Below are 12458 nucleotides of genomic sequence, written 5' to 3'. Positions count from 1 at the left end.
CTGCCAGTTGTGACAAGAAGGCAAATCAACTACTTATAACAGTTTAATTTAGCTGACATTTGTTTCTCATAGCAGGAGTTTTGCTGAGAGCAACAGTGTGTTGGTTCACATTCTGGTCCAAACCTTTTATCCTGTCATTACTGACACTTTGAGTAAAACTGCTGTTGAGTCACCCTTAAGAGAATACTAAGTGAATGTACAACTAACAAGTTAATAGGGGGGAAAAGAAATAACAATTATTTAATCTAAAAGAAGGTAAGAGAGAAGGGAAAAACACAAAACAGGTAGGTTCAAACAGGAAAAAAAAAACACATAAGATGGCAAATACAAAGCCAAATATACCAGTAATTACATTAAATGGGCAGTAACCTGCTTATATCATTAGGAGTGTCAGATTGGATAAACAACAAATCCGAAATACATGCTTTTAAAAAATGATACAAGTTTAATTTAGGGGCACACAAAACTTAAAAATGTAACAATGGAGAAGACATACAATACAAACACTAACCAAAAAAAAAAAAAAAAAAAAAGGAGTTGTTGCTATAATATTAGATAAATTACTCCAAGGAAACAAAATTTGAAAGTATTGGAGTGCCTGGGTGGCTCAGTTGGTTAAGCGTCCGACTTCACCTCAGGTCATGATCCCATGGTTTGTGAGTTCAAGCCCCATGTCGGGCTCTGTGCTGAGAGCTCAGAGCCTGGAGCCTGCTTCAGATTCTGTGTCTCCCTCTTTCTCTCTCTCTCTGCCCCTCCACTGCTCACACTCTGTCTCTCTCTCTCTCTCTCTCTCAAAAATAAATAAACATTAAAAAAACCAAAATAAAAAACAAAAAGAGAAAGACAAATCCAACAATCACTGTGGGAGACTTATAGCCCATCTTATAGATGCTTCAATAGTTGACGGAACAAACAGACAGAAAACTAGTATGTATATAAAAGATTTACAAAAAGAAAAAAACAAAACAAAAAAAGATTTACACAATGAAAATGAACACACTTGACCTAAGTGACATATAGAAACACTGTACCCAATGATAAAGGAGAATATACATTATTTTCAAGTCCACATTGGACATTTACCAAAAATGAAAAATTCTGGGCCACAAAGCTACACTCAACAGAGGACTGAAATCAGAGCATGTTCTCTGATCACAGTGAAATTAAGCTAGAATTCATAACAAAATAATTAGAAAATGCCCAAGTGTTTTAAAATTTAGCAATATATTTCTAAGACATTTAATCACGAAGAAAAAATGGGTCAAGAAAGAGATCACTAAGGAACTCAGTGAAGTTTTTGAACTGTATAATAAAAATAGGACATAACAAAACTATGAAATACAGCTTACATTGTGCTTAGAAACTTAAGCCTTATATCAGCAAAGAAAGGCTGAAAGTCAATGACTTAAACATCTATCTCAAGAAATTACAGAAAGAATGGCAGTCTACAATGTGGTGAATAAAAGCAGGAATCTTTCTCATTCCTAATCTCAGGGGGAAAGCTTTTAATACCATTAAGTACAATGTTTGCTTTAGGTTTCTGTTTTTTGTTTTGTTCTTAGGTACTCTATTAAAAGTTTTCTCTCATTCCTACTTTGCTATGGGGTATTTTTGTTCTAAATTATGAATGAGTGTTGAATTTTTATGAATTCCAGGAAAGCATTTGATACAATTTTTTTCTTTTCATGTTAATAAGGTAAGTAATGCCAGCTGATTCCCCCCCCCCCACCCAAATGCTATACTGCTCTTGCATTAAGGAAAAAGACCAAATGGGGTTGTGATGTATTTTCCTTTTTCTATAATGCTTGATTTGATTTATGCAACCTCATATGTGAGAGAGATTAGACGGTAATTTCCTTCTTTTTTAATTTTTTTTTAATTTTTGAGAGAGAGAGAGAGAGCGAGCAGGGGAGGGGCAGAGAGAGAGAGGGAGACACAGAATCTGAAGCAGGCTCCAGGCTCGAGCCCAAGTGGGGCTCAAACTCATGAATCAGAACCGTGAGATCATGACCTGAGCTGAAGTCAGATGCTCAACCGACTGAGCCAGTCAGGTGCCCCAGTAATTTTCTTTTCTTGTAAAGAATGCCTTGTTGAGTTTTGGTATCAAGATTACAGAAAACTCAATTAAACTGGCCAGTATATTCTCCTTCTCTGTTTTCTGGAAAAATTTATGTAAGACCAGTGTTATTTCTTTCTCAAACGTTTGGAAGAATTCTCCAGTGTAGCCATTTGGGCCCAGAGACTTCTTTGTGAGAAAATTTTTATTATAATTAAAGATTCTGTTTCATGTTTCTCTTTTAATAACCTGTGGATTTTCTTAGGAATCTGTTCATTTCATCCAAATTTCCAAATATATTGATTTAAGTTGGTTCCAATATTGCCTTCTTTTCTCCTTAATATCTGTAAAAATCTGTTTTTTTTTTTTTAATCGGTGATTTTTTTATAGTCCTTTTTAAAATTAAATTTTTCGGGGCGCCTGGGTGGCTCAATCGGTTAAGCGTCTGACTTCGGCTCAGGTCACGATCTTGCGGTCCGTGAGTTCGAGCCCCGCGTCGGGCTCTGGGCTGATGGCTCAGAGCCTGGATCCTGCTTCCGATTCTGTGTTTCCCTCTCTCTCTGCCCCTCCCCCGTTCATGCTCTGTCTCTCTCTGTCCCAAAAATAAATAAATGTAAAAAAAAAAAATAAATTAAATTTTTCTATTTTTCCTATTAGACTTTATAGAAATCTATTCCTTTCCTTTGGTCTTTTTTTTTTTTTTTTTTTAATGTTTATTTTTGAGACAGAGAGAGAGGAACGGGGGAGGGTTAGAGAGAGGGAGACACAGAATCCGAAGCAGGCTCCAGACTCTGAGCTGTCAGCACAGAGCCCAACGTGGAGCTCGAACTCACGGACCGTGAGATCATGACCTGAGCTGAAGTCGGACGCTCAAGCAACTGAGCCACTCAGGCGCCCTTCTTTTTTCAAAGAACCAACTTTTTTGGTTGTATTGATTTTTCTCATGTATATTTGCTTTGTTTTATTAATTTCTGCCCTTTATTATTTGCCTTCTTCTACTTTCTTCAGGCAAAAGACCTAAGCTCTTGCAATGGCCTTACCCACTGCATCTTCACCCCTATCCTTAAACTCAGTGAGGTCACTGACCATTCATTTATCTAGCAACTCTGGCCTGTTTGGGGTTCCTTCTTCCAAAATGCCAAGTGCACATTCATCTCAGATGAATTCATCTTCCACCAGTTAGTCACACGACTCATCTCCCACTTCCTTCAGTTTCCTGTTCAAAAACCACTTCTCTGAGCGGCCTTCTGATATGTATAAAATATGAGCACCCCCCCTCCCACTGTCACTCTTGATCCCCTTAACCTGCTTTTCTACTTCATAGCACTTACCAACGCTTGATTTATAAACAGTATGCGAATGTTTGTATATCTGTTTCTTCTCAGCCTATAAATTCCGTGGTAACAGGGACTTTTGTCTGCTTTGTTTACTGCAATGCTTACCTCCAGGGCCCAAAACAGTACCTACTCAATAAAGGTGCTAAATAAATGAGCTCTGAGTAAATGAACACATACACTATTTTTTTCTAGTGTTTCTAACTAAAGGAATCACACAAGAAGTAAAAATTAAAAGTGGAAATATTAGAAGGAACAAAAATTACTTGTAGATTATTAGAAATCCCAAAGAATCAGCACAAAATGTTAGAAGAAATGTTAATAAGAGGGCCAGATACAAGATGAATCTACAAATATCAGTACTTTTTCTACATACAAGCCATAGCCAAATTAAAAATGTGTATGACCTAACAAGAGAACTATACAGCTTGTCCTAAGAGCATAAAATAAAACCTCACACATGAGGACAAATTATGTTCCTGGATGGAGATATTTAATATTGCAAAGATATCAGCTCTTCGCAAAGAATCTATAAATACAATACCTTTCCAATCAAAATCCTAATGTGTCTTTCATTTTTCGATTTTAGTTCATCTTTAATACTAAAGGATTTAGCTCTAGAAGATATCAAAATAGAATATTAAGCTAAAATTATTAAAACTGGGTTCTGACATGGAAATAGACAAAAAGATCAACGGAGGAAACATCTGGATACACATGGGATTATCTCAGGGGCTTCTCAAACATCCCTGACTAAAATGAAAGCATCACTCTTTCTCTTCATAAATCCTACTCATTCTCCAACCCCCCCGTGCAAGTGGCACAACACTTACTGGGCTGCAAGTTACAAACCTGGGAATCATCTTTACACTTTCCCTTGAATCTAACAACCAATCACCAACTGACCCCTCAAACCCAAGTCTGGCCGGTCCTATAGATTTTACTACCTCAATCTCTCTCACCACTCATATCTGCTGCCACGATCCCAGCTCAAGTTGCCACCAACTCTGGTCTGGATCATTGCATCAGGTTCTAATGAGGTTCCCCACACTCGCTTTTGCCCACCTGTCAATCTATTCTCCAAATTACAAACAGCATGATCTTTTAAAAAATCACAAACGTGATGATGTAAATGTTACCGCTTGAAACTCTTCACTGCCTTCCCATAGTCTTCAAATAAAAACCAAAATCTTTAATTTGGCCTATAATATCTCATTAGTGGATAAACAAACTTCAGATAACTTCAACTGTACTAAATGAACATAAAGGTAATTTTGGGGGAAAAAATGCTCATTAAAGACAAATGAACAAAAAAACTGGAGGGTGCCTGGGTGGCGCAGTCGGTTAAGCGTCAGATTTCAGCCAGGTCACGATCTCGCGGTCCGGGAGTTCGAGCCCCGCGTCAGGCTCTGGGCTGATGGCTCAGAGCCTGGAGCCTGTTTCCGATTCTGTGTCTCCCTCTCTCTCTGCCCCTCCCCCGTTCATGCTCTGTCTCTCTCTGTCCCAAAAATAAACAAACGTTGAAAAAAAAAATATTAAAAAAAAAACAAAACTGGAAAAGGTACCTTGTTAGTAAAATAACCACATAGTACTCTTAATTCTATACAATCTGGCACCCACCACCTTCATTTCTGGTCACATTTTTTTCCATGTTCCAAGAATCTTCAACTGTGCTGGCTTTCTTTCTGTTTCCTGTATAGGAACTTTCCTACCTCACCAGACTTTCTCAAGTGCTGGTCCCTTTAAATGAACTTTCCTTCATGACTCCACATAAAGGTGCCTCACCTATAGAATCTGTCTCTGAACTTTGGGAAAAGGTCAGATCTATTATTCTCTCTCAAAACAACCAAATTATGTTTTTAAATTTTATTTATTTTTTAATGTTTATTTTTATTTTTTGAGAGAGAGCGAGTGGGGGAGGGGCAAGGAAAGAGGGGGACAGGATCCAAAACGGGTTCTGCACTGACAGCAGTGAGCCTGACACAGGGCTTGAACTCATGAACTGTGAGCTCACGATCTGAGCCACACAGGCACCCCAAAACAACCAAATTCTTGAGTTTTCATTATAATTTTAATTAATGAATTCTGTGAGTCTTTCCCATTATTTAAAGTTCCATGAGGCCAAGGACAGCATCACTTTTTGTTCACTACAGTGTTGCCAAAGCCTAGAACTATGCCTGATAAATCATGGATGCTCAATACATTTTTGTTAAATAAATGAAATATGAATTTTAATTTCTGTATAGCACTAAAACATAGTGATGCCTTCCTGAGCAACTAGTGAAACTTAGTACAAGACCACCCACAGTCATTGTAATTCAGTTGCCTTAGCTATCCTTTCCCTTATGGGGATGGGGGAGGGAGCTTCTCAAAATGTGAGTTTGTATACAATATGCTGTTTCTAATGGATGCATGTGTTAAACCACTCAGTTTAATTTTTAACTCATCAGTTCAAAACCTCAGGGAAGTAGTATGAGAAAGTAGAGAGATTAAGCTTAAATGATTTCTTCTCTTTAGATTACATACTGAAGGATATGTTCTAGAATGGTTGAAGGTGCCTAACGTCCTATCACCCACTAATAAAATATTATTCTATTCAGGAATATACAGATCTTCATTCTCTATTATTTTAAGGCTTTACTTCTGTCAATGGAAAACAAGAAAGTTCTTCTTAATCTTTTCGTACTTACAAGTGAAGGAACCGTGAATATCTGAACCGAGAGGTCTGCGATTGAAAACTCTCTGTCGTGGTCATCTGTCACATAATCACTCTGCAAACGCTCATAGTTCTATTAAGAAGGCAAAAAAAGGCAAGGAGTGCCAGCTATCAGTTACAAAGAAAAGGCAAGCACTACTCACCAGAGTAGGTGCAGTGAAGAACTGGACAGACAGAGCAGTCACGGACACTGCTCGCTCGTGATCATCCTCCATAAAATCTCTCTGCAACTGCTGGTAATTCTAAACAACAAGGGGGAGATTCACCTCTAATCCACATTGACCAAATGTTTAAGGATTATAATGAAAAGTCAGTGCTGGAGGAATCAATTAAGATAACACTGCTATGAGAATGGTAACTGAAATGACTTCTACCAATTAAATTTTGTATAAATACCGGTTCACTATACAATCTTCTCACGCACAATGGCAATTTATGAGCTCAAATAGGAGCAATAGCTTCTAAAATGCTGGCATGTTATTGCATACTGGCAGGGCTAAACCACAGCAGCGTTACATGGTCTCTGATGAAACCAGACTTTTCTTTCTTATGGATGTATATCAGCATCACCTGATGGCTCTTTAAAAGGACACATGCTTAGACACCATTCTTGGTGAATCTGCTTTTCAGCAAGTTTAAGAATGATACACAAATATATATATATATATATATATATATATATATATATATATATATATATATATATATATATATATATATTTTGAAAGAGCTCCCCAAATGATCCTCATATGCTTCCTTAAGAATTCCTAATTCAGGTGAAAACAAAAAAACAAGCACATACTATGGAAAGGGAGAACATACTTCAACAATAACAACAACCAAGAGTTGATGATTCTTCTTTTTTTTTAAGTTTTATTTATTTTAAGTAATCTCCACACCCAACATAGGGCTCCAGCACATGACCCTGAGATAAATAGTCACATGCTCTTCTGATTGAGCCAGCCAGGCACTCCAAGAATTCATGATTCTTAAAATCACATCCATATATCCATGCCATTTCAGCTAAGATGATCTTTTCCTTATACAAATCTCAATGAGAATAATACCATAATTCACCATGGCATAAGTTTAAATTCTTCATTTATCATTTTAGATCATACAGATTTCACAGTTGGATATTTGTATTATCGCGGCAGGTGATGAACAAGAAAAGTCTTACAGCTAGAATTTTACTCTATTGATAAAAGATAAAAAGATCACTTACAAAGTTTCTTAGGATTTAAAATCAACAAGTAACATATTATTATTAGTTGCTAATATTACAAAGCCTAGATATAATCACAGGTTATATTTACTCCATATATGACCTGACTATTTTGTTAAATTTCAAAACTGAGAAACTACTTACCTTTGCAAATCGAACAGCAAACAGTTTCTTATATTTCAAATCCATAAGTAGACTGCTCATGAACAACTGATGATACACACTCCTAGCACCTTTTACAAAAAGAGTAGATGTAAAATAAGGATATATCAAACAAACCAAAAATTACATTTCCAAAGTATTTATGTGAACAATTGTATTTTAAGTCTCAAAGGCAAAACTGTACATGTTATTCAGTATAAAATATTTGCAATCTACTTTTTTTTTTTAATGTTTATTTATTAATTGGGGGGGACAGAGCAGAGAGAGAGAGAGAATCCCAAGCAGGCTCTGTGCTATCAGTACAGCGCCCGGCACAGGGCTTTATCTCATGAACCATGAGATCATGACCTGAGCTGAAATCCAGAGTTAGATGCTCAACTGAATGAGCCACCCAGGCACCCTGCAATCTGCTTCTCAAAAAATTGGTTTTTCTAAAAATGGTTTTCTAACAAAATATAAAGGTTATTTAATTTAGGTCTTGGACTCCAAAATCTGTTTTTGTTTCTTCCAGAGAACAAGACTACATGTACTTATTCTAAAAACTGTAAGTATATTTATTAAATACCTTCCCAAATGAAAAAAAAAACAACAGTTTCCCAATTACCTATTTAAGGTTCCCCTATACCTTGAAAGTAGTTAAAAGATTACCTTTCCACAATTTGGAATCATTAAGCATCAATCTATCCACCAGAGAAGAGTTTTCACCATCTGGCCCTTCTTGTAAACCGACTTGACATAAAATTCGGCGAAGCCCATCTAAAACAGGAAGAAAAGTAGTCATGAAATAGTAACTTTAAGTATTAAAATGACATTTTAATAGAAATGTTCTAACGAATCTATAGAATTTTACATGTTTACTAAAGGTCAAATTTATTCAGAAAAGGTAAATATATTAACTATTTTATTAACATTTTCACTAAAAGGAGGAAAATTCTAAATCCTGTATTATATACCAATTCTTATTCGAGAATACCAAAATATAAGTCTATCAGAAAGTCAACGATCTCTTATGTTGTAAAAAATTTAAACACTGTTCTTTAAGGACCTATGCTAATTAAACCAGATTATAGCAAAACTGTGACATCCCATGATAACTGAAGGTAGGTATAATATAGAATTGTGCTACCATTAAAAAAAAAAAAATGCATAGCCTCTGGACTATATCTCAGTCCATTTATTAGTGTTCTGCAAAATGCTTCCATTCATTAAACCAATGTTCCCTGTGTACCTATGTGTACCTACTATGAAGAGGTCCTGGAAGACAAATTGCTACATCTTCTAAATGCTGAACTTAAAAAAAAAAAAAAAAAAAAAAAAAAAGTTCTTCAAATATGAACATAAGCATTAACATAGCCAAAACTTCAATAACCTTTTTGTTTCATACTTTATAATTAAAATTACTGTTTTTAGTCTTCTAGAAGCATGCAAAATAACCAGGTAAAAATGGAGTAATTTTAAAATTTAGTTCTAAAAATCACTGAATAGAAATTTGTTACAAGGCCAAAAAGAAACACTTACATAAATATTAAATAAAAGATAAAGTCTTTAAATTATTTCAAGTAAATATCTCAAAAAATTTCTTGGCAGAAAACTGCTTCCATGATACTACTATTCATTACTACTGTAGCACAGAATTTGGCACACAGGTATCCAATAGAAAACACCAAAACTCAAATATACGAGGATAACAAAAATAACTGGAGAGACATTTGTTGAAAAGGCAAGCAAACAGGGTCTCCTAAATTTCCACACCTCAATATTTTCAACTGTCAGTTCACAGTGTGGCAATGTTCTTTTAAGATAAATATTTTAGAAATTCTCTTTATAATAAACCTCAGAATGTCATTTATCCAAACCACCTCTCTTGCCTGAAAAACAGTATGACAAACAGCTTAGATGTATTCCTGTTTTTCTCTTTTGTGTTATATTTTATACGCCAAACTTGTACTTTTGGCATTAGACATGAGAGTTCTTTGTTCTGTTACCACCACGTTAGAAAGATGATTTAATTTGTGGACTGTGGAAAGACAAAGACAGTAAATACAAATCAGTAACTTCAAATTTCCAAGTGTTCAGAGCTGCAAATTATTAGTAACCAAAATCTGGAGGAGTTAAAACAAAAATTTCAACATTAGTGTTGTATCCTCTAAACTGGTAATCATTTAGGTTTTATTTACACTTTTATTCTCCAGCTTGCTCAGTGGAACAGAGTTCCACAGAATGTTGTTTAAAAAAAAAAGTTCTTGTATCAAGTCTGTGAGATTTAGATTTCATTAGCGCACTAATGTCATTGACCACTGTTTAATCCAATATTTCCTGCATTTATTTGAGGACAGAATCCTTTGTATGCATATAAAAAATCCTGTGGATCAAAATATGGGAAATGTGGGTTTTTCTGTGCATAAAGATATTCTGAGATGGTATTTTAAAATGTGAAATTAAAGCAAGAAATTATTTCACTTGATTTTTTTTTTCAAAATAGTTTTTTTGAACCTACCTGAATATCCAATAATACTTCCCAGCCAAGACAAAAGTTTCAAACCAAAATTCTGATGTGCCACAATAGACGAATGCATAACTTGAACTTTGAGTGGCTTTGTCTGTCTACTGGTATTTCTCTTAAAAAGAAATGGTAGAATGAAAAAACAAACTTAAAAAGGCTATCTTATAGAAAAAAGCTAATATTTTTATTTAATGTAACTACACTCTCATCATTATAGGAGAATTTTTCATGTATGTGTGTAAGAAAAATACCACTTGGCTTGCCTTACTCAGATCCTAATTTTCTAGAAAGAATCTTAGGATTCTTACAACAAAGTAAGAAGTTACAGCTTATGAGTAACCTGAATCTTTGGTCCTATATTTGAAAATCTGCCCCACAAATTAGAATTTATTTAAAAGCTTACATTTGTTTTAGGTCTTTAATTTCTTAAATGCAATTACACGTTTATTTAAATAATTTGCTTTACTGCACAGAAGCGATGTTATTGATACTTCAAAAAAAAAAAATACTACAATTTCCAACGTAACCGTTTCTCAGTGTACAGTTCAGAAGTGTTAAGTACATTCACACTGTAGAGTAACCAATCTCCAGAACTCTCTTCATCTTGCAAAACCCAAACTCTATACCTACCAAACTCTAGAGGTATCATATAAACAGAATCATGCAATATTTATCTTTTTGTGACTGGCTTATTTCTCTAAGCATAACGTCCTCAAGGTTCATCCAGGTTGTATGTAGCATGTGTTAGAATCTTCTTCCTTTTTAAGGTTGAATGATATTCTATTGTATGTATATAGATTTTATTTTATCCATTCACCCATCAATAGACACTTGCATTGCTTCTATCATTTGTCTATTGTGAATGATAATGCTGTTATGAACATAGCTGTGCAAATGTCTCTGAGGCTCTGCTTTCCATTCTTTTGTGTATATATCCAGAAGCAAAACTGCTGGATCATATGGTAATTCTATTTTTTTTTTGAAGGAACCACCATACAGTTTTCCATAGTGGCTGTACCATTTTACATTCCCACCGGCAGTGTGCACAAGGGTTGCAATTCGTCCATATCCCTACCAACACTTGTGATGTTGTGCTATTGTTTTTGTTTGTTTATAACGGCAATCCTAATGGGTATCAGGTGGTATCTCGTCATGGTTTTTATTTGCATTTCCCTAACGATTAGTAATGTTGAGCATGTTTCCGTGTGTTTATTGGTAATTTATATACTTTCTTTGAAGAAATGTCTATTTAAGTCTAACACAATTTTTAATTTTTATTCCCCCTTCTCATTTTTTTGTTTGGAGCATCCTTCTACCCCAACTTCATTCGATCTCCATAACCCACATTAAAACAGTACATCTGGAGAAACGGGAACCCTCTTGCACTGTTGGTGGGAATGCAAACTGGTGCAGCCACTCTGGAAAACAGTGTGGAGGTTCCTTAAAAAATTAAAAATAGATCTACCCTATGACCCAGCAATAGCACTGCTAGGAATTTACCCAAGGGATACAGGAGTGCTGGTGCATAGGGGCACTTGTACCCCAATGTTTATAGCAGCACTCTCAACAATAGCCAAATTATGGGAAGTGTCTAAATGTCCATCAACTGATGAATGGGTAAAGAAATTATGGTTTATATACACAATGGAATACTACTTGGCAATGAGAAAGAATGAAATCTGGCCTTTTGTAGCAATGTGGATGGAACTGGAGAGTGTTATGCTAAGTGAAATAAGTCATACAGAGAAAGACAGATACCATATATTTTCACTCTTATGTGGATCCTGAGAAACTTAACAGAAGACCATGGGGGAGGGGAAGTAAAAAAAAAAAAAAGTTAGGGAGGGAGTCAAACCTTAAGAGACTCTTAAAAACTGAGAACTCTCTGAGGGTTGATGGGGGGTGGGAGGGAGGGGAGGGTGGGTGATGGGTATTGAGGAGGGCACCTGTTGTGATAAGCACTGGGTATTGTATGGAAACCAATTTGACAATAAATTTCATATTAAAAAAAAAGACAGTACATCTTTGCATATTTTCTCTATCTCTATATATTATGTATGTATACATTTATAAAGATTTTTATTTGATTTATAAAAATGGGATACTATACATACTCTTGTGCATCTTTGCATTAACTGATTTTTTTTGTTAATGACTCATGATATTCTGTGGTGTGGATTTATTCAAACATCCTCTAGAGAAGGGCATTCATATTCCCTTTGTTTCAGTCTTCTGTTGATTCCAAAAAAAGCAGTACTGAACATCTTTGTACACACACTTCCTAGTGCTTACATTTCTATGGGATAAATTCTTAGGAAAGGTAAGTTTCATAGATGCTACTAGATTATTTTCCTAAAATGCTGTAGCAATTTAGTTTTACACAAGTATTCCTATTCTCTGCATCTCTGCCAGTAAGATATTTTATAACTCTAATTTCTCCATCCTGATGAGTATGAAATCTC

The 12458-nt window shown here is 35.3% G+C and overlaps 1 protein-coding gene across 6 annotated transcripts in view; it reads right to left on the bottom strand.

Moving 5' to 3' along the window:
• UBR2 (ubiquitin protein ligase E3 component n-recognin 2) overlaps window positions 1-12458 on the bottom strand; it is a 124685-nt gene that overhangs the window by 58471 nt on the left and 53756 nt on the right. For 4 of the 6 annotated variants that reach the window (XM_043591414.1, XM_043591417.1, XM_043591415.1 and 1 more), the window contains exons 8-11: window positions 9991-10111; window positions 8142-8249; window positions 7476-7564; window positions 6081-6179 (exon numbers count right to left, since the gene is read on the bottom strand). In XM_043591414.1, the coding sequence (XP_043447349.1) occupies window positions 6081-6179; window positions 7476-7564; window positions 8142-8249; window positions 9991-10111 (417 nt within the window). Of the gene's footprint in view, window positions 1-6080; window positions 6180-6249; window positions 6349-7475; window positions 7565-8141; window positions 8250-9990; window positions 10112-12458 lie in introns of all 6 variants that reach the window. The other 2 variants (XM_043591413.1, XM_043591416.1) reach the window with 1 other exon arrangement.

This window comes from Prionailurus bengalensis, chromosome B2 (assembly GCF_016509475.1).
Source record: "Prionailurus bengalensis isolate Pbe53 chromosome B2, Fcat_Pben_1.1_paternal_pri, whole genome shotgun sequence".
Classification (NCBI taxonomy): domain Eukaryota; kingdom Metazoa; phylum Chordata; class Mammalia; order Carnivora; family Felidae; genus Prionailurus; species Prionailurus bengalensis.
This window is presented reverse-complemented; position numbering and strand designations above follow the sequence as displayed.